The 23,386-nt window shown below is 39.0% G+C and overlaps 1 protein-coding gene across 3 annotated transcripts; it reads right to left on the bottom strand.

The window, feature by feature from the left end:
- Nucleotides 1–255: 255 nt before the first annotated feature.
- Nucleotides 256–21,500, bottom strand: LOC122646516 (AFG1-like ATPase). Of its 3 annotated transcripts, none has more exons than XM_043840087.1 (15): nt 21,377–21,500; nt 20,484–20,729; nt 20,272–20,380; nt 19,666–19,766; nt 19,380–19,502; nt 14,268–14,337; nt 13,640–13,726; nt 13,453–13,518; nt 13,231–13,323; nt 12,991–13,047; nt 12,757–12,885; nt 12,577–12,667; nt 12,099–12,187; nt 1,360–1,553; nt 256–462 (listed from the first exon to the last, which is right to left on the bottom strand). In XM_043840087.1, the coding sequence occupies exons 2-15, from the start codon at nt 20,702–20,704 to the stop codon at nt 354–356; spliced, it is 1,539 nt and encodes a 512-aa protein (XP_043696022.1). In that variant the 5' UTR covers nt 20,705–20,729; nt 21,377–21,500; the 3' UTR covers nt 256–353. The 3 variants fall into 3 exon arrangements, with proteins under 3 accessions (XP_043696022.1, XP_043696021.1, XP_043696023.1); XM_043840086.1 differs by having other exon boundaries at nt 257–462; nt 21,280–21,494; XM_043840088.1 differs by having other exon boundaries at nt 258–462; nt 20,272–20,354; nt 20,485–20,729; nt 21,280–21,494.
- Between the last annotated feature and the right edge of the window lie 1,886 nt (nt 21,501–23,386).

The raw sequence follows: 23,386 nt of genomic DNA, 5'->3' as shown, positions 1-23,386 counted from the left end.
TATTGCAATGGCACTTAATTTACTTTTAATATTACATTTATCTGGATGAGGATAACTTCCAAGCTTATTATCCTAACTGCCAAGTGGACACTAAAGCTGTGTTAGGTATGCGTTCTTGGAATGCATTCTAGGTCGATTTTGCATTCTCGGACGATAAAAACAACAATTTTTATCAGTCTAGAATGCCCACAGTAATCAGCCTGATAGTTTTACAAATAATGAATCACATCTTGTTCAGTTGATCATAATCATTTTACATCATCTCCTTCTCTGAGTGATGCTTTGACCCTCGACCGAGTCATGCCAAAGAAAATGAATCACTTGAGCTAGCCAAAGTCATATGATCCTCAGTGTTAGGCTTGTACAGCATCTTCATTTGCTTTTCGTACCGAGATTTGCGTCTCAGAAGCCAACATGGCAGCATGCTGCTCTAAGTACTCTCTGCTATTCATCTCTGTTAATCTGCAGTTTCTCCAGATATGTTAGGGACAGACATGATAAGCAATAACCACATCAACATCTGCCACCAAGAGAGAGAGAGAGAACCTTTATCATCTGACAGGGTTTGGACCAATCGACATGTTTTAAGTACCTCACTGAAGTTATAACTTGGTGTTGTTCATTTTCATAAAAAAAAAACACTTGGTGTTGTTCATGCGTGAGGACCCTAGTTTATATGGTACTTGTAAGTGCATAAAAATTGACTGCAACTTAAATTTCGTAACTGAATCCCACACGGTGAAAAAGCAATTAGATGGTGAGATTTGAATCCCTGGATCATTTTATATGCCTGGTACTTCACAAAATAACCAAGAATATTAGATGTATAAACTCTCTTTGTTTTGATGTAAATATTTTAAATATTTTTTCCAAAATTGTGTTAATAAGATCTTGATAATCATTCCAAGTTTATAATTACAAATGTCATTTTGTGGAAAATAACAAGTCCAAATAGTCAACCACCTTACAATTTTTTATATTTAATATGATTAGTGCAGCTTTTTCAATATTTTATGATAACGTAAACAGCATAGCGGCGAGGCGTGGGGGGGGGGGGGGGGGAGGTTATTGTTGGCGCAATGTTTTTCTTTTAAGTGTACTTTAGAACATTAAGAAAGAAAATATCATGAACCAACTCCTATGGGATGCTTGTGCAGTAGCAGGAGCCTCATGCACTGGGATGCACTTTTTTTTCAACTCCAGAGGTTAGAGGGGCCGTATGCCTTTGGTATGACAAGGGAGTTGGAAGAATTTGCACTTCAAAAGCTCCTTGAGAATACGACCAAGTTGTTATCCATGATGGCTATGGACAAATTTAAACAAAAAGAGGGTGAAGGAAAAACTGATATAGCAACATACCTACTGACGGTCCGCTCTTTTGCAAATCCCAACTCATTGTCTACACAAATGTCAGAATCATCATTTTTCCTTGATCTTGAAGAGGTTCTAGGTGCCATGTGTTGGGCATCAGAGATGGTAACAATTCTTTCTAACAGTTCAGTGGGAGTACCCTCGGCTGTACATAGTAGTCTGGCCTTGTTTTCATACATCACCTATAGCCAACCAAACAGAAAAGAAAAAAGGTCCATTAAAATTGGCTTTTCATAAAAAGAACAAAATTTTGCTTGGAACCATAAACCATGATGGCAAAGTTAACAAATAAAATCCCCAAAATTAGGGGAGGGGGGTAGCTAAGACCTTGCCAAGCAGAGGAGGCCTTAATTGAAGGGAGAAGTGCTCTCCTTGGTTAAATGGTGGTGACAGTTTTTTATTTTATTTTTTTATTTTTATTTTATTTTTGTGGTTGGGGAAAGGGGGGGGGGGGGGGTTGCATGAATGGTGGTGACAGTTCATACAGGATATTTGGGAATGTGTTTGCCAAACTTAGTATCAAGCCATGAAGACATATACTATCAAAGACAAGGGATAACCAGCAGGATACAGTCCCACAAAACAAGATGAATATCCAACGGTCGGATCTCAAGTTACTAGCAAGTAATGAAAATAGAAACTAGAGCTCAGATTTAGAAACAACCCAATATCTCAGCAACCATGTGGCAGAATAACATGAAAACTTGAATATAGCCAGCATTCCACGAGCAGTCTAACATATGTGAAAATCAAACCAATCCAATGGCTATCTCAGATCAACAACACCCAAAATAGGCTTACCTCTGTTTCAGAATCAGAAAACAAAAAGAAGTAAATATGACAAGAACATCCCACTCATGCCTGAGTCCGGATCCTCTACCCACATTGGGTGCCACCCCACCTGGTGAGAACCAACCAAACAGAATCTCCATACCTCTGACCGCTGTGTCAGATGGAGTGGAGATTCTGTTTGGTTGGTCCAGACTCCTCATGCCTTGCTTCACTGTTTCTCATAGCAGTCTTGGCATCTCACAGGGAAGAACCAAGCACAGGCCATAGAATAGTTTGGTCTAAAATCGGTGGCTTCTTTTGCTGCTCTCATCTTTTATTAATAAGTAAACCCCTGTTATAGAAATAGAAGTCTCCAAAATAGAACTTATTATGTGGCACTCTAACAGCAACATCCTACCACTAAATAAGTAATAATAAGAATAGTAACAAAAACTAAAGAAATCTTCTACTTGTCTCCTATGCAAGACATAAACAGAAGCCCTTATTGGGCCTAAAACATGAACCATAAGTGGTTTCAAGGCTAGGCTTTAAGGCTGGCTCGATGGGGCTTATTGTCTGGGCTTGAACAATACTGTTGGTCCTTCTCTTCACCTCCTTCAATCTACATCACCTTCCCTAAAGGTGATAGTACGAGTAAATATCCTTCTCAACTAGATAAGTCATTCAACAAGCCACCAGTCAGCGGTTCTTCTATGGAATCTTCACGACCATCACACTTTACCTTGTGAATGTGGTTCTGACAGACCTACTTCGAAGCCAAAATTGAGAAACAGTGCTTCAAGTGCAAAATATGCAGAAATTTTTCTGCTCAGTGTCTTAATCGTCTAGCACCTTTGCTGATAAGGACTCAGTGCCACTACATAGGAAGGGCAACGAAAAAACAAGATAGCTTATCTGGAGGCAGAACATCAGCTTATTGAAGGCAGCAGTAATGACGATGATGGAGAACAACCACCTTGCTACATTCTTCATCGTCTTTTGGACACAAATAAAATCTATGAAGAGGATGATTGGCGCCGTAGCAGCATTTTTAAGAAATGCAACAACAGTTTGTGCAATACGGTGATTGATAGTGGCAGTTGTAGCAATGTCATTTCTGAAGAAGCCATTCATAAGCTTAGATTGAAGACAGCCACATCCCAATCCCTACAATGTTGCTTAGGTGAATAACACCATTAAGGCTACGTTTGGTTGCACTCCCAATTAGGCAGAAATGATATTTCTTGATTCTGTTCCGATAGAATGAGAAACAACGTTTGTTCAGCCTATTCCAGGATCAATTCTGGAACACAAAAAGATCAGGAACAGCGTTTGGAAGGTCTTATACAGAATCAATTCGAGCACTACACATAATAATTATGAAAATACCATTATGGCTTATGATACTACAGTATTTACAGAAATGCCATTATGGCTTATAAAAACTACAGAGTATTTACAAAAATGCTATTATGGCTCATGATTGTATTTTCATAATGCAAATAAAAAGAATCTAATAATGTAACAAGCAACATTTCTCATAAATATTGGTCGCTGTATCAGGGAAAGTTAAATTCATAGAAAGATGAACAGTTTGATGGCCACTCTTCGCATAAAGGTTTTGTAGAAAATTCAAATCTAAAGCTCATTCATTATCACAATGAATCAGGTCAGATTTAATTGCATAAAACAAAATCTAAACAGTTTGATCCTCAATTCACATTAGCTTGCTGCCTTAGATGTAACAAGAGGTTTAACTGATTCACAAAATGAAATACCATCTCTTGGACAACAAAGCAACCGAACAGGACCTATCATTTAAACAAGTCTTTCAAAACCTTGTTTGAATTATCCAGGTTGATTAATTCAATTTGTCACCCAATCCCCAATATACATGGATCAACACTTCTGCCCAGCAACTTGTGATAGAATGGGATAGAAGAATTCATGTGGCTGACCCCAAAAATATTGGGAGAAGGGAATACTGATGTTGTTGCTACATTCTCATCTGCACACAAGCAGAACGAGCACTAGAGATTGTGAACCTACCCACTCAACATTTAATAAAAGCATATCCCTGAAAATATCAATTGCCTGGCGTAGAGATCCCTTTAATGAATAGCCACTAATCATTGACTTCCACACTACAGTATTCCTTTTGGGCATTCCTTCAAATAATTTCCTTGCATCACGCAATTGTCCACATATCATGTAGAAGTCAATTAAGGCAGCCCCTAGTTTTACACCTGTGGTAAAGCCCATCTCTTTTACAAACATGACCATGGATCTCTTTCCCCAATTTAATTTCTTTTGAGACCAAACACAATATTGTCCCTTGAGGGCAGATAAAATGGATTTTGCATGAATTTCTTTCAGTTCACGAAGGCTTCTGCAAATTTTATGAGAGTTAAAAGAGATGTGGGCTGATGGAGTTTTGGGTTCTGATAAAAAAAAGAGCAAAGGCGAGGTTTTGACATGGAAAAGAACTTTAGTTATTAGTGTAAAGTTTTCATGGCGGATCTGAAAACCAAGTATCTCACGGCTTAGTGGGCTTTTCACTCTATGATCGGAATGGAGCATCAAAACCTGAAAAATAGAGAATCAAAGTCGGCTTACTGTGTCAAGAAATAGAGAAGATTTGAAGACGATGGAGAGTCTAATAAGCAATTCAGACACCTCAGAAACGCTACAGCTCAATTGATAGAAAACATTGCAAATGAAATGATGAGAGAGAAAGAGAGAGAGAGAGAGAGAGAGAGAGAACAATAGAGAAATGTGAGAAAGATGGTGATGTAGTCCAGGTAGGAGTAATCCCACTAGGAACCAGGGTAATAGGATCAATAGCAAAAGGAACTAAGGGGGCTGCTGGTTCAGCAGTTACAATAAGACAGCAGTGTAGTTTTAGGTCAAAATTCTAAGGTTAGGGTAAGGTAATGGGAAAATAGTTTATAGGATTAAACTAGGCAGGTTTTAAAGGTCTTACTGAACTAGGTTTGGTTAGGTTTGAATAAGTTTTTAAATTTCAGAAATTTTAGGTTTAGGCTTTTGGGTTTGGGAATGAAGGGGGAGATGAGATTTAGCATTTAGAGCTGGAATTTGGGCTGGCGCTTAAGGTCGAGTGTTAAGGGCAGTGTAGGGGTGGTTCGGTTGTAATATTGAAGGATTTGGGTGGTTGGATAGGTCTAGGTAAGTTTTTGGGTTTTAATGGTGATGGAGGGATTTAGGGTTTTTTATGGACAATTGAGGCTGCAGGTTAGATCGAGTGGAGGTACTAGTATGGAGCAAGGTACTAAAACTCGGGTCTCGGTACCAACTCGACTCTTGGAAAAACCGAGACGAGTCGAGATCTCGCTGAGTTGGTGCATTTTTTTTTTTTCAACTCGAAGCCTCAACTTTGGGTCAACCCGAGATCCGAGATCTCGCCGAGATATGTCGAGTTTTGTCTAATTAGGTAAGGTATTTAAGTGGTAGGTGGGTTAAAATAATGGGTCGAAACCGAGATCTCGCCGAGATATTGCACTTTTGAGACTCGTAGGCAGTCTCGTCTCTGCTTTTCCAAAAACCGAGAAACTCGACGAGATCTCGCGAGTTCTCGTACTATGGTATGGAGAGGTTATGTTCTGATTTTTGATGAATATGGGAGAAGGATGAATGCTGGAATGTATTTAGAAAAGCTAGGGTTTTGGGGGATCGATTAGGTTAGATGGGGGGAAGAAGAAGAGAAGGATAACTTGCAGGGAATTAAAAATAACTCACTGATTTGATCTCCTTCAAAGGCAACAGCAGCTTTATGTAGCTTGATAGCAGAAAAAGGACCTCCCGATCTACAAGATGCAAGGAGTCGCCGGAATCCACCAGCCCTTCCACCTTGATATGACTCACAAGGCCTCCTTGATATTACCCACAAGGAACACTCTCAAAGAGCAAGCAGCAGCATTCATGGCAGCAGCATAAAGAAACGATTTTTTTTAAAACATAATTAGGTGGGGGAGCCTCTCCCACGATCTCTTATTAAAGAAGAGGCCAAAGGCCTAAATCCTAAAACTATTACAACTTAATCTCCATCCAAAATCGTGGAGAGGTACAATTAAGTGTTTTAAAACAATTCAAAAAGTATAAAAAGACTCAATTGACCCTAATGACTTAAAAACAAATTAAACTACTTAAAATAAAACAAGATTCCCTACTAGCCAATAGGATATAAGAACCTCTTAACCAATAGGATCACTTCACTTAAATTAGACCAATTGAACCAATTGGATGCAACCAATTTAACCCGGTTCAATTAAAAACACAAAATAAAAACTAAGTATAGAACTAAAATAAACTAAACTAAGGCTCCTACTAAAACCCTAGGCTCAGGGTGGCTTCTTCAATTCGAGGAGGCTAGGATTTGCATCAACTCTCCCAGACTTAGAAACATTCATCCCCGATGAATGGGTGAAATCCATGCAACACCCTGACAACTTGGGGCTGAGCTTTTTGACATCATGAGTGGGAGTCCAAGTACTATGCTTGTGTGAAGAAACTCGTCCACGAACCTTGTGATGAGGAGGAGGAAGCAACATGTGGGCAGCAGCTTCAACACTTCCCTGGCAGAATTCTGTTGAGGTTAGTATAGTGGGAATATGGTCTTCAACTCGTGGAGCCTTCTCTTCGAAGAACCAAGGGAGCATCACAAAATCAATGTGTTCAACCTCCATAAAGTCTTCAATATTGATAACCTTCTCATTCAGCCCAACTTCTTCAAGAACAGAAATTTGCTTGTCATTGTCTCCCTGTGAAATGTTCCCAATTACCTCTTCACAATCAACCACATCATCCATGAGAAATGGAGCAATCGTATGGACACCTCGAGCACCACCATCTATATCTTCAAGATAACGTTCTAAGTTGTCATCACTATCAGGGGGTAGTACATATATACCTTGCTCATCGTTCCCTTTAGGGGTTTCCTCTGCCTTGGCAGCCACATTAATAGGTCTATGCTTTTGTGGGCAATCTTTGGCATAGTGCCCAAGCTCATTGCAGTGGAAACACTTGTGGGGTTCATTGCTGTCCATGGGAGCTTTACCTTTATGATCAGCACGGGGAGGGGCTGTAGGGCAGGAAGAACTACCAACAGAGTAGCCTGATCGAGTAGGACCAGCAGCAGAGTTTCCAACTCGATTGTGACCATTGGTAGTAGACTTGAATGCTGAAAAAGTTATGTTGGTACCTTCAATGGAGGAATCAAATCTTCTATTTCCAGCCAATAATTCTTCAGCCTTCAATGCCTTCTCGAAACAGTCCTTGATGTCCAGAACGTCAACAACTCCAATAGCTTTAATAATGCCTAATCTCAATCCCAACCGAAATCGAGACAGCATCTGAGTATTACTTTCCCTGGTGTCAGTACGAGAAGAAAGAGCATCGAACTGCTGCATGTACTCAACTACAGTCATAGTCCCTTGCCGTAGGGAGTTAAGTTGATCTTGCATCTGGGCTCTGTAATGTCTGGGCAAGTATTTCTCTTTCAAATCATACTTCATATCTTCCCAATTAGTAGGTGCATTACCTTCACGTTCCATATCTCTCTCTGTCTTTCGCCACCATTCTCGGGCAGGGCCAATCAGTTTGGTACGTGCCAATCTCATCTTTCGATCTTCAGGCAAGTCATACCAGTCAAAATAATCATCCAGGGCAGCAAGCCAATCATAGAACACCTATGGATCACCATGCCCATTATACTCCTTTAGCTCTAGTTTGACCTTCTGTGTATCGTACCTCCTATTAGTAGCTTCATCTCCAATGAAGTAGGATCTCATGTATTCCTCAAAGTTAGGTCTTCGAGGTGCTTCTATAGTTCTGTCCCTGTCTTCTCTGTAGTCATCTCTGTCAGGTCTACGTCAGTCCCTGTAATCTCTGTCGTGTCTGGAATGATCTCTGTGGTCCCTGTGATGTCTAGGATGATCTCTACGATATTCATCCCTTCCCAGAGTTCCATGTACTTCAGAATGAACTTAGAATCTGTCCTCCTCTACATATAGAGAGTTGCTTACAAGAGGCACAACTTGCCTTTGTTCCATTGCTGTCATTCGATCACCAAGGGCTTGCTGGTCTGTTGAAATCTTCTGCAGCATAGTCATAATTGCAGCAAGGAAATCGAGTGGGGGTGTTTGTGTGGGGTCCACAGCAGGGGTGCCATGTTCAGCCATGGCTTTGATACCAATTTGATTGTAGTCCTAGGTAGGAGTAATCCCACTAGGAACTAGGGTAATAGGATCAATAGCAAAAGGAACTAAGGGGGCTGCTGGTTCAGCAGTTACAATAAGACAGCAGTGTAGTTTTAGGTCCAAATTCTAAGGTTAGGGTAAGGTAATGGGAAAATAGTTTATAGGATTAAACTAGGCAGGTTTTAAAGGTCTTAATGAACTAGGTTTGGTTAGATTTGAATAAGTTTTTAAATTTCAGAAATTTTAGGTTTAGGGTTTCGGGTTTGGGAATGAAGGGGGAGATGAGATTTAGGGTTTAGAGCTGGAATTTGGGCTGGAGCTTAAGGTCGAGTATTAAGAGCAGTGTAGGGGTGGTTTGGTTGTAATATTGAAGGATTTGGATGGTTGGATAGGTCTAGGTAAGTTTTAGGGTTTTTGGGTTTTAATGGTGATGGAGGGATTTAGGGTTTTTTATGGACAGTTGAGGCTGCAGGTTAGATTGAGTGGAGGTACTGGTATGGAGAGGTTATGTTCTGATTTTTGATGAATATGGGAGAAGGATGAATGCTGGAATGTATTTAGAAAAGTTAGGGTTTTGGGGGATCGATTAGGTTAGATGGGGGGAAGAAGAAGAGAAGGATAACTTGCAGAGAATTAAAAATAACTCACTAGTGTGATCTCCTTCAAAGGCAACAGCAGCTTTATGTAGCTTGATAACAGAAAAAGGACCTCCCGATCTACAAGATGCAAGGAGTCGCCGGAATCCACCAGCCCTTCCACCTTGATATGACTCACAAGGCCTCCTTGATATTACCCACAAGGAACACTCTCAAAGAGCAAGCAGCAGCATTCATGGCAGCAGCATAAAGAAACGATTTTTTTTAAACCATAATTAGGTGGGGGAGCCTCTCCCACGATCTCTTATTAAATAAGAGGCCAAAGGCCTAAATCCTAAAACTATTACAACTTAATCTCCATCCAAAATCGTGGAGAGGTACAATTAAGTGTTTTAAAACAATTCAAAAAGTATAAAAAGACTCAATTGACCCTAATGACTTAAAAACAAATTAAACTACTTAAAATAAAAGAAGATTCCCTACTCGCTAATAGGATATAAGAACCTCTTAGCCAATAGGATCACTTAAATTAGACCAATTGAACCAATTGGATGCAACCAATTTAACCTGGTTCAATTAAAAACACAAAATAAAAACTAAGTATAGAACTAAAATAAACTAAACTAAGGCTCCTACTAAAACCCTAGGCTCAGGGTGGCTTCTTCAATTCGAGGAGGCTAGGATTTGCATCAGATGGGGGGAGTGTTGTGGGTGGGTTTGAGAGGCGGGTGCTTAGGGGGGTTGCACAGGGGAGTCTTGCGGGTGGATTTTTGTAGTGAAGGAGGGGATGGGGAGTGTGGTTGCGAGATTGCGAAGGTTGCAGCGGTAGGAGGAGAATGGAAGGTGCAGGGTTATCATGGCTGGAGGGGGCTGGGAAATAACAGGAAAGAGACTGGGTGTCGCTGCTGGCCACAACCTATGGTCTGGCCTGTTGCCTCAAGGCAGCGGCAGGCATGAAAGGAGCGCAGGACGCGGGTGTTGGGGAAAACACGGGTGTTTCGAGTGGCAAAATCGAAGGGGTTTCAGGTGGGTTGCGCTGGCGAGTACGGGGAATTTCAGGTGAGAAGCGCTGGCAATTTCTTTTGAGCCACCACGGACTTTACCAGATTAAACCTAGGAGATATGCCAGAGTTGCAATAGATGGTGATGCTGCCCTTTGGAAGCTGACCCATCTGCCCGAATCCACAGTAGAGGTGTCGCATTCAGGTACAGTGGCAGGATGGAAATGGTGGCGAAAAGATGGGCTTGCATGGGTAGAGGCAGGGAACAGTGGGTGGTGGAAGAAGGCCATGGAGGAACTGTTGGAGAGAGAATCGCAGTCAGACCTCATCTTGGAGTCCGAGGTAGGGGATGAGAGTGGCGGAATAATGGGAATTTTTTTTTGGGGGGGGGGGGGTGTTTGGTTTTATCGGGATCAATAGAATTGGGGTAAAGTGTCACTCCCTTCTTTCTAATATGGAATGCAAGTAGCATCTTCAAAATGCTCCTTGATTCCTGATTCATAGTGAGGTTTTCCACCGGCTCAATCCGTGGGAGCAAGGAATTCAACCGAACATGCCAAACAAAATTCCACTCCCAAATTGATTCCGGAGAGCAAGAATCAATGGAATCAAGAATTGGGACTGCAACCAAACGTGGCCTAAAAATCCATGTTAGGTAGATCACATAGATACAGTGCAGTGCAACCAAAAGTAGCCTAAAAATCTACCTCTGAAGGTTTGTCACATTCTCCTTGGGCGACCATGGCTATTCGACAAAAAGGTGTAGCATTGTGGGTACGAAAATACCTATTCTTTTAAACGGTGGCCTAGAGATGAAGATTCTTCCCATAAAGGACCTCCCACCATTAGGCTCAAGCAGATATCGAGATCGTTTTTCCTCCAATGAGTTGATTCAGACGACATCCTTGGTCCTCATCCAAACTCAATGGAGTTGAGTGGAGAATTGATGCAGCTGCATTTGCATGGCTGGACTGGAATGACCAGAAATTCAAACCGAGACAAACCAGACCCAATCGGGATTTTGGTACATTAATAGAGTGGGTGTGTATTTGCATTTTATCTTATTATTGAGTTAGACATGTAGGAGATTTATTTCAGTTTTAGATTGTTTCCAGGTTTCAAGTTTCCTAGTTGGAGTCGACTTCAGTCTTTAAGAGTATATATACTTAACCTTACGATTGTTATTGAATAGAATTGAATATTGACTGAGTCGATTTCAGTCTTTAATAGTATAAATCTGATCTTCTACTTTCTCATTATTCTGTTCCTCCTTCCTCTTGTTACTTGGGTTTCTCCGTACTTTCAGATTCACCCGTTTTGGGCAGTAATTGCAGCCCCATAGGTTTGATCAAGCTCCACCAATTCAGGCCCCTTTCACTATGAAATTTGGATCAAAGGAATCCCTCCCATAGGATGAGTTTCGTCTCCTGAATCCTCTCCTATCGTGAGTTCCATAATCCAGTTCAGAACAGATCTGGTGACTTCCACCAGATATGATTTCAGGGTTCTCATATAAATACTTTAATTGATCCTACGGGTGGTATACAGTAGGGGGTTCAAGAGCCCTGGAATTTAGGATTTATATCCTGAAATTTCAGTTTGATGGATCTCTCTTGAATAAGTTCTCTCACTTGCAACCAAGGTAACTCACCACTGGTTTTGCTATTTATCAACAGGCAAGGTATGAACTACTTATTATTTGCATAAAATCCTTTTCATTCTTAATTTATTTATGTTTAATTCCCATTCCTATTTTAAATTCCAGAATTGTCATCCCCTTCAAATTTAATTACATTTACGTCTCAGATTCTGGTTTTATTTTATTCAAGGGTCCTGAACTTAAGAATATTTACAGAATTTCCACTAAAACCTTACCTTGAGATATTTATCATCTTACCTAGAGATATTTATCATTCTTGTGGCCCCATAGCGATCCAAAACTAGGGTTTAGAACCTGGAGTTGCATTAGGCATATATTTATTGTTTTCTAAGGTTTTATTTTAACTTTGGTTGAGATTTGCCACTGGATATGCAAGCACACAACTTCATTACAAGAGGAAGAATTTTCAGAAATATAAAGCAGAAAGAGAATGCAGTAATGAATTCGAAACAACAAAGTCTTAGTGAAAAGAACAGTCACGGACATCAATTAGAGTGACAAACCGGTATGCTGCTGTCCTGTTGTGGAGCCCAAAAATTGGCACGCCTTCCAATGCCAATGTATGGAATTTTTCTGTCAAAAGGGGGGGGGGGGGGAGGTCAATTATGCACATAGTCATAATTGAAAGAGAACAAGCATAATCATTAGCAAAACATCCAGAACCCCATAAGAGATCCAGACTCAACTTTGATTAGAAATTAGGACATGTAACAGGCTGGGCCCAGGGACCCACCATTTGCATGGTCCCATTTAGGACTTGGGAGGTCTCTTAAGCTAAATGAACAATCATATCAGAAAACAATAAAAGGAACTCAAAAAACATGCATTCACAGGGCTAGCAAGTAAAGGGAGAGAAAACAAATAAGAGACCAATAACATAGGTTAGGTAATTTCTGTGGCTATTTGAATTTTGAAATCCCAACACAGCATGGATGAGACCCACACTAGCCATAATGACTTACTGAACAATCCTAAATAGTCTGCAGCGCCAAGAGGTTTGTCACAGAGATCTTCAAAAGGAAAATATGCACATCCATTAGCTCCCAGTGGAACCTGGAAACAAATTTCAACTACATAATTTGATATTCAAATGGTAACCGCGGCAAAACTGTGCATTTGAAAATATTTCATAGGGGATAAACCTGCAATGTCCTTCCCATAACAACTTCCACCTCTTGTGGACAGGCAGAATGTTCCCCAATTAACTGCTCAAACTTTTGCTTAAGAAGGCCTGACAACTCTTCTCCAACAAAATAGAAGCCTTGTTCAGCCTGTAAAACAGGTGACAAATAAAAGAAAACATTAAGAACAAAGGATTTCCCAACCAGAAATGCAACTGTAGAAATAGATCCATAATGGAAAGAACAGATACTTACAGAAGTCATTTTCCTATAGTCCACTGAAGAACCAATTTCGTGAACTGCACATCTTTCCTGCAGTGAAAAAGCAATCAGAGTTAGGCTAAGATCTTTGAAGAAGCAGAGAAAGGAAACCAGGAAAGAGGAATCAAAGGATCCAGCAATATGTGGTCCAAAGTATGATTGAATGGTATATAATAATGATGACTTAGCATCCATCAATTGCCAGAAAGAGGAAAAAAATGTCTGTTTGATTACCTTCAGCGTGGCAATGAATGGTAAGAAAAGATCTCTCTGCAAGCCACCTTCATACAGGTTATCTGGAGCACGATTCGAAGTAGAAACAAGAATCTATGATCCACACCATTACAAAAGTTGTCCACAGATGGGATACTTAGTCTTCAAGTAGAAGATCCAACAGATTCATTTTGCATAAGGAAAATTGAAAAATAAAGATCTGATGAGAACCAAAATACTTACAATGCCGTTGCTGTATAGATATCTAAAGAGGCGGTTTAATATCAATGCATCAGCAACATCAGTAACCTATAAGAAATCACAAGTAGTAAGAACTAAACAGAATACAAAGCTATTACAAGTTATCAGAAAAACAGAAGCTACCGTGATTATCAAAAAAAAATATGATACAGAGCTATTTCTAACCTACCATAAATTCGTCAAGACATAATAATATTGACTCATCTGATATCTCTCCTGCAACAACTTCAAGTGGGTCAGCGACACCCTTGTGCCTCTGCAATTACATCCATTGTGCCAAGTTAAACCTATAGCAGTATATGCAGAATGAACTACTGTATGAGTTCTGCAAGAGAAGCATAAAAATTGGCACAAACAACGAATGCAAAGCAGAGCTCCATGAATGGCACAATAACAGAAATTTTTGCATCTTTTGAAAGATACTATATAATGTTTAACCAGCCTATGTACCCCATCTTGGAATACATTGACGGTTAAACTATTGGATGGATCCATAACTACAGACCACAATAGTCAGCTACCATAAACCACATCACAGAAAATTGGACAGCTTATATAACATGGTTAAAGGGTCTAACGAAAAGAAAGACATTGAACAGTTATGAATCCTACCACTAACTTGTACGAGTTTCAGTCTATCATCCTTTCAAGAACCTGTCCATCCAATGAAAAATGTGTATTGTGTAGTGTGAAGGACATTTACAATCTCTTCAAAGGCATATATCATTTTCTAACCACTGTAGTACATAGGTTACTGTTGACTTGACAAGGAAAAACATACATGTTTACATTCTTACTTGTAAACGGCTATGAACATTCAACATAAAGTCATGGAAATGGGTTCGTTTCTTCCTCCAGTTAGATGGCCTGAACCAATGGGAGATAAGTGTTAGGAGTTACAATTCCCAGCAAACTGAACAGAAATATATTAAACAGAAAAATTGAACAGAAACAGAATAAAATAATGAAACAAATTTATTAAATATATTGCAAGTGCTTCTTGTTTCATATCCCATGGATAATTGCAGTGCATCAAACAATCTAGAGAAAAGAGGGGTGACAAAATCCATAATGCCAAGCAGTAGATTGACCATGGCTCTCCTGCCACTCGTGTTTTTCAGCATTCATTACGAATAAACAAGAAATGAATTTTTTGGGTGATTCAGATGGGGCTATGATGTAGATCAGCAACAAGAAGGTACTTTAAATATGCCAACTAAGGAAGAAGAACCTGACTCAGTAACTCAGCTTCACGGTTCTTCACTGAACCAGTTGTTTAGGTTCAGACCAATCCCATTCCCATGCTTGGTTTTTTTTCCTGGTTCACTTAAAAATCAGAATCAGGGGCTACTTTAGGAGTTTTATCTAGTTGTTTTGATAGCTACTTCTTTAAGTAGAATACTACAAAGTCACTTATGTAATACCCTACAATACCAACCCCACAGTTTAGAGAGTTTCTTTTTTCCTTCTGGCTTTTGGTTTCCTTCATAACATATGGTTCTTACATAGAGTTTGAAACTGAAACACTCAACTCTATAAAAGAATGTAAAAGGGTAAACCCTACCCACGATTTTGCTATTGAATAAAGCTGGCTTTCGCTACCTTGATATAGTTAGAAACTAGCTATGTATTGATTCAACCAAAGGAACAAGGAATAGCAGCTGGGAAGAAGAAGAAACCGAGGGGAGTAGCTTGAGAGCTTCTCTCACTTATTTGATTCATTACTAATATTCTCGGAATTACATATGCCTCCCTAGGGAGGTAAAAGATAAAAAATAACAAAAGAGAAAAATTACAACTAAATATGACTTACAATAAACTAGTGACAGAAGTACCCCTAATATATTAACTCTAACACCCCCCCCTTCAAGCTGGAGAATAAATGTCATACATTCTCAGCTTGCACAGAAGGGTATTGAACTAGTTAGGGATGAGACCTTTGGCAAAGATATCTGCCACTTGAACACCTGTCTTCACAAAAGGCATACAAATGCAACCTAAATCCAACTTCTCTTTGATGAAGTGCCTATCGACCTCAGTGTGCTTCATTCGGTCATGTTGCATGGGATTATGAGCAATACTTGTAGTAGCCTTATTATCACAAAAGAGCCAAATGGGTCCATCAATGTCAAATCCCAACTCTTAAACTGACCGCTTCAACGATATGAGTACACACTCCATAAGCCACGACTCTAAATTCCGCCTTTGCACTAGACCTGGCTACAACCGGCTGTTTTTTACTCCTCCATCTGACTAGATTACCATCTACAAAAATACAATAACCTGATGTAGATCGTCTATCCGAAATAGAACCAACCCAATCAGCATCAGTGTAGCCTTCTACCCAAAAGTGATTGTGACTGGCATATAGAAGTCCTTTTCCTGGAGAAGATTTCAAGTACCTGATAATGCGATAAACAACATCCAAGTGCCCACTCTTGGGGGCATGCATAAATTGGCTCATCACTCCAAGTGTATAAGTGATATCTGACCGAGTCAAAGAGAGATAGATCAATTTTCCAACCAATCTTTGGTACCTGCCTACATCAATAAGAGGAGAGCCACAATCTTCACTAAGTTTGTGGTTTTGATCAATTGGGGAGTTTGTTGGTTTACACCCTAGCATTATGCTTCCTTCAATAGGTCCAGTACAAACTTTTTTTTGGTAAATATGGATTCCTTTCTTTGATCTTGACACTTCAATTCCCAAGAAATTCTTTAAGAGTCCAAGATCTTTAATCTCAAACTGTTGGGCCAAATATGACTTCAATCTACTTATCTCGGCTTGGTAATTCCCACTTACCATAATGTCATCAACATAAACAATAAGAGCTGTGATCATACCATTTCCTCACCGGATAAACAAAGTGTGATCAACCTGACTCTGGGAATACCCATTCCTTAGAATGGCTTGCCTAAATCGCTCAAACTAGGCCTTAGGAGACTGCTTGAGGCCATAAAGTGCCTTTTTTAGGTGGCACACTTTCCTTTCTACTAAGGAAAACTTGAAACCAGGTGAAGGTTGCAAATACACTTCTTCTTCTAGATTACCATGGAGAAACGTATTCTTATATCTAATTGATACAACGGCCAGTCTCTATGGGCTGCCACTAATGGAAGAACTCTGATTGAGTTGTGTTTGGCCACAGGAGCAATGTTTCTTGGTATTCAATGCCATACACCTGACTGTACCCTTTGGCCACCAACCTAGCCTTATATCTTTCTACAGTACCATCTGATCGATACTTAATTGTATAGACCCACATGCATCCGATTGGAACTCTCCCCCTAGGAAGGTCAATAAGAGTCCAAGTACCACTCTTCTCAAGAGCCATCATTTCCTCAGACATGGCCTCCTTCCAGTTTGGGTCAGACATAGCCTTAGTGACATTTTTGGGAATGGAAGAAGAAACAATAGCAGTAGAGTAGGCAATACCTGTAGGAGAAGCAGGCCTTGCCAACACCTGTCCCCAGACAGCCAGCACTCACCAGGCTAGCATTGCTAAATGCTCTGCCACGAAGCAAGCTCTCTCGAATACGACAGATGCGGAAGTGGCTAAAGAAGTCGGAGGAAGCGAAGAAGCGAAGAAAAGCCTTACCCCTATATAAAAGCACAAGCCAAAACAAGGCGAGCCTTCGCCCCTAGGGTGGTCTACGATCACCAGAACAACAAAGACAAGGCTTCTGTGCCCAATTATTAGTAAGCTGATCTACGAGCACCGTTGCGCGTTAGTGATCTACGACCAACCTTTTCTTGCTGCTGATCGTAGACCACTCTCTCCCGGTGGTCGAGCTGATTTACCGTTGGCGCCCCTGTTGAGTTTTGGTTTTCTTGCTGGGCCGTGCGTTAACCCTTAAAAGGGAGCATCATAGGAAACAAACTTGGCTATGGGGTTAGTACAAGCTCTCTTCCCTGTTATGAGAATCAGTAGTATTATATGTCTACATCTCCCGCTGTCTCTGATTTATTATGATTCTCAATGGTTGATTGTGAGGTTAAGTTACTGCATTTGAGATCCTGGTGGTAGATTAGGATGGCATTAAGCATCCTAGTCACATTACCGAGGAATTAGGAATTGGGGTGTGACAACTCTTCCAAAACTACTGAATCACTTGTTAGAGATGACTTTTGGGTGATTCGTGTTATTGTTCTGTTATATAGAATGTGATATCCATGGCATGAAAGCACTTGAACACATCTTTTACAGATTTCTGTGGAACATTACACTTGTTTTATCTCTATGTACTTGCAAGGCAAATGATTCAGTTGGGTCATGGGTGTCAAGCAAAGCCAAACACGGAACTGTACAGACGCTCATCCATAGCCTGAGATGTATGCAATTGGGTTTATTTTTTCACTTCCCTACTCTATCTGTAAGATTGTTATACAATTGTCCTATTTCATTTTAAGTTTTAAATAAGAGACTTCTAGAGATGAAGGTGATCTTTTTCTGATTCAATTCTAACCAGTGATGGGACACTAGAGATCTCATTCTCATGGCTAATAATGTGCAATCGTATCAGGACTGATATATATCCTCCCTCCTTGGAGCTATGTTTAGTGGTAAACTGTAAATGGTAAATTTGTCACCTGTGGCAAGTTTGACTCACCTATGTACTTTGTGGGTTGTATAAATTCATACCAGAGCCTACTAAATGGGTCATAATCAATGTGGATTAAGAAATCGGGTTGCATCAATACCAGAGCTACTCTATCGAATGGGCCACTCAAATTGGTGGCACTGTTTCTCTGAGAGACCCCTCTTTGCCCTTGAGATTGTATGTCTCATATGTGTGTTATAAGCCTCAGCAACAATTGATGATTATAGTATTTAATAAAAGTTTACATGGAAAGACAGAAATTATAGTTAACTAATAAATAAGAAGTGAGTTTCTCTATCTATGGATTAGTAAATTAGAATACATGATGAATGGTTATCAACCTGACCATTGGCAAAATTAAAATCAAAGACGGAATCATGTGGGTCCTATGTCAATACCTGGTTCTTACAAACATATAATATTGGCTGCCTAATTCAAATTTGTTATAATGGTATCTTATGCCATTATTTTAAATAATTTCACCATGAAAAATAAATGGCAAACAATAAATGAAAAATTTTACAATGACATTTACATCATATTTTATCTCTTGGAAACAAACATTGGAAATTTTTTCAAAATGTAAAATTTTACTAGTACGCTTTTTCCATGTAAAAAATTCCCATGGAAAATTTTTGTTGTAAATTTTACATTGAAACAAACGGAGCTTTTATTGGTTTTTTTTTTGGCAGAATCACTCAGATTACTATTCTGATATTATTCTGAAATCTCCTAACTGTTATTACTTGATCTGAGTAAATCTGTTTTCTGTCCTGAAATCACTCCAAGCACTGACCGATTCTTTGTTTGGAAAGTCCTATCTCAAGTAGGATTCTTCTGTAACTTAGGCTCATAAAATTGGATTGACTCCAGGTTTTGGTATTCTGTTCTTTTACCTGAATAGAATATTTGACCAGTTTTTGGACTATATCTGATTCTTTGATTTCAAGTCATTCAAATTTTCTACAATCTGATCCTTTGTCTTCTTCATTACCATTCTGGTTTCAATTGAGTTTCTGATCCCAGTCACCTAGACCATTAGAAACCCATCAGGCTTTTTCTGGAGCTGCTAGTTCTATTTAGTGAGACTATTTAAGATTCAGAGATAATGTCCCAATTAGTTTAGAATCTTTTCCTTAGAATCTTTTCCTTCTTTTTTTTTTTTAAAATAAAAATCATGATTCGATTTAATCAAATCATCTAGGGCATGATCCCATTTTCCTTCCATCTCCAATTTGATTTACATGAGGACTTTATGAAGTAGGAATATTAAACTGCAAATGTACAAAACTATACACGAGACTTACAATTGGTCGAAAAACAAATCCATGAGCATAGTTTTTCCGGTGCCCACTCCTCCATAGAGGTAAAGTCCCTTGACAGGTGAGTAAGAATACTGTGGGATGAAACGGGACCACAACCACCTACTCCTGAACGAGGGCAGAACAACAAAGCCATTAAGTTATACCATAGATGTCGAAAGAAATCTGAAAGAAAACCCAATATAACTATTGGTGGCCTCAGTAGAAAAGACATGGTCCAGTATATCAGCCAGTGGGTCTTGAAAGGCAAAACATAAATAAAAAAATTTACCTCCCAGCTTTATCAGAGGTTGTATAACGATCCAATCGACAGGCATCCGCATACTGAACAAGTTCGTCATACAGTCTTTGAAGTTCTTTTAAGGTGACAACCTGAAAATGTACCCATGGATATATTCCAATAAGAGTAGTGGAAATAGTTAAGAGGCAAGGACAGACATGAAGCCTGGACAATTTAGTAAATCGTACAGACAGCTTGAGACATCCATTCATTACCCCATTTGCTATAGATCATCTAATTGATGGGTTGTCCTAGTCTGAAATTATCAAGTAACTGGGTCATAATCATTTGACCACCTGTCTGATTTCGGGAGACACAATAGGGAAACTGTCCCAACTGGCCAGTCAGGGGAAACTCATTTAAGTTATTTGTTTTCTTAGCTGTGAATTGAAGCTATTCCAGCATTGCCCATCAATTGGACTGTCTGAATTGATAATGTACACCTATTCTAAGTCTGTCGTCTGAAAATACTACAGAATAAGTGATAGAGTGTCTTGCCTATTTTTTCTTTTAAAGGCATTTACATGCAAATAAAAAACTTTAAAAAAATACTTAAATTCAAATATGGATTGCTTGGTTGTGAAAATTGAAAAATACCTGGCAGTGATCACCATCTACAAGTTCCTGTGCGGCAATTCTTCGATAATACTCCACAAGAGGACCTGCTCTTCCGGCACCTGCTAATAAACCAGAAAAACCAAGAATTGATACAGAACACACAACCAATTATGGGAAGTATATGACACCACAATTCGCCAATCACAACTAATATGAGAGTAGGTTGAGGTCGAAAGAAAAGACCTACAGTACCAGTAGTGTAATTGGCAGCAGGGGTGTGCAGGGCTCTTGAGATCATAATGTGACGCTTGTATCTATCAATTTCATCATTGTGTAGGGTCTCATATACAGTGACAGGAACTGGATTAACCAAAGATTTTTGCCTTCTCCCCATAGCACTAAGGAAACTGCCACCTTCTTGAAGCCTCAAAGCAGTCCGAACTTCTCGGACAGCTTGAACTAATGTCCTCATCTTGACTCCAGTGTTTGATTATAAACTGCAGAAACTAAACCAGTCCAGTTAAGTGACAGAGAACAGTGGAAAGATTTTCAGGACGACAAGAACACCTTTCAGTCTCCCAGGTGTACCAAGGAAAACTAGGAGGGGGTGGGAAACTATCATCCATACAACATTTACTCAAAAAATAAATAGCAGACAAACGGAATCCATTGCGAATTATGAAAGTTGCGTGCCCACAAAGGGGGGGGGGGGATTGTTGCTACCCAAATCAAAAATCAAGTTGAGAATCTTCATGAAAATTAAACATCAAACAAGATCCAGATTAGATTTTGATACTGACAACTTAAAAACTGAGCAGCCAAATTACAACTTCACAATTTAAAGAGAAAAAAAAAAGAAACTTTACTTGAAATTTTAATAAAAAATCGAAACAGTGAAATGAACATCAACAAACGACGAGCAAACCCATCATCATTACATAAATTCCTTCAAAACAGTGAAAATTCAACAAAAAACAAGGAAAACCTGCTCCATCTATTCAAATGAAACAAATGAAAATTAGGAACAGGAAAAAAAAATTGACGAACCTGACTCAAAAATAAATCTCCAGAAAGATCGGAAGACGGAATTATCATCCAGGTCGCTGAAATCGGATCTCTGTAACGAATGTATAATATAGTCCACCTTTTCTAGATGAAATCAAGTTATAAGAAATGAACTAACTTCAATAATTACAGAAAAAACAGAGTTATCTCCGTCTATCTTATCCTGCTTGGGAACCACCAGCTTCAAAGCTCAGGAACTCCAGCGAATCTCAATCTTCCCAGAGAGAGAGAGAGGACAGTGGCTAGAGTGCTAGACCCAGAATCCCGTTTAGGCTGTAACGCCTTAAATCGCCATTTTTTAAAATTTAAAAAAAAAAAAAAAAAAAAAAAAAACCCTCTCTCTTTCTCCAACGTTGGAGAAATATACATCAGTGAAAAAGTAGAAGCATTCATTGATAGCGAGAACCCCGACCGACTTTGTTTCTTGTTTTGGGGAATGGTGGTGGAAATAATGGGCCCCACCACTAAGAAGAAGCATCTTCTTTGGATTCCAAACAAGTGAAAAAGACCCATAACCCCATTCTCTCCACCTTCGCGTAGCCGCGCACCGGGGAGCCGTACCTGCACGTAAAAGTTGAAAAGTTGATATGTTATTCTTTATGGATCCCTATTCTATAAAAACCACAGTCTCTACCATCCTACTTGTATGTTGACGCTATTGTACGGTATAAAAGTATTTTTTATTATCATTGTATAAAATGGACAAAAAATAAACTAATCATTATTTTATTTTTTGGTAAACGAAATCATTATTGCAAGATTAGACAAGAGGAGCACGAGACGTCCTCATTACAGAAATCAAGCGAATGAAGTCAAACTGTCTTAATTACCATTGGCAAGGCCTGCAGAGTTCGTCTCCCTAGAAATACATGAAAAATTGCTAGTGAATACAAGTGATGCAAGCTACGCAACATAACTAATCATTATTATATCATTAGATAGTGATCATGAAACATACGATAATGGTTATCCAAATCACAAGACAAATATGTGTTATTTATTCATTAGAATAGTACACAGTATTATATTAGTTGTATGGTAATATATGAGTTTATGTCAATACAAAGAAGAGTATTTGATTGAATTAAATTCCAAAATTTAACATGTGTCTAATCTAAAGATGTTTGTATCCCTCGATCAAATGAACATATCATTTTTTACATGATAGAATAAATGCTTTATAAATGTTTGAAAAAACTTAACACATGTAATAATAATAAGAGGGAGGTTTTCATGCATAGTCACATGCATGAAGGTAAGGGGTTATGAATTCGTCCAATAAAGGGCTTTTTGTCATCGTGAGAGGGGTGGATAAGATCGTGCATCAAATAGTGCATGATGCACGATCATGCATGGAAACTTTTGCCTAATAATAATTCAACTTATTTTCAACTTATTATATTTTCATAATCTTATCGGAGAGGCATAGGCACTCCACCTGTGCAGCAAACTAGCGGGTGGCACAATGGGGGGCACGGGCTGGATATTATACAAGAGGGGTATGAGGTCATTTCAAAGGGGAGATAAAAAGAGACACAATCTTATGTTTTTGCATATCAGACCAAATTCATCACATAGTTTGGTGGAGCAAAACCCTTTTGAAAGATATTTAACCTCTCACTTTAGCCCCCCTAAGTTCCATAGGTGAAACAGGAAAGCACTTGGGTTGCTCATGGCATAGTACTCAACAAAGACTCCACCATTACTATGGTGCATGGTTTTTAAGTATAAATATCAGCATCTGTATCCATACTAGTATCAATCTATGTATCAATTGTATTGGGTCATATTAGATAATTTTATCTTTATGTTTATTAAATTATTCATTAATATTTTTTTAGACATATATAACTTATCAAAAAAACTGTTACACCAATATGAAAATAAGTTTGGCCCGATCTGATCCTGTTTTAAATTATATTATGAAATATATATTGATATAATATATATTATAAACTTTAAATGTCATCCACATTTTGTTATATAATATATTATATATGAAGATAATAAGTGATATAATATATTTTATTGTAGTGTTATTTTACATGAAATAGATAATTTTCTCTCCGGCCCATACCAACCCATGCAT

Source organism: Telopea speciosissima, chromosome 11 (genome assembly GCF_018873765.1).
Source record: "Telopea speciosissima isolate NSW1024214 ecotype Mountain lineage chromosome 11, Tspe_v1, whole genome shotgun sequence".
Taxonomy (NCBI): Eukaryota; Viridiplantae; Streptophyta; class Magnoliopsida; order Proteales; family Proteaceae; genus Telopea; species Telopea speciosissima.
Note: the sequence above shows the minus strand (reverse complement) of the source record. Positions and strands in the feature narration are given on the sequence as shown.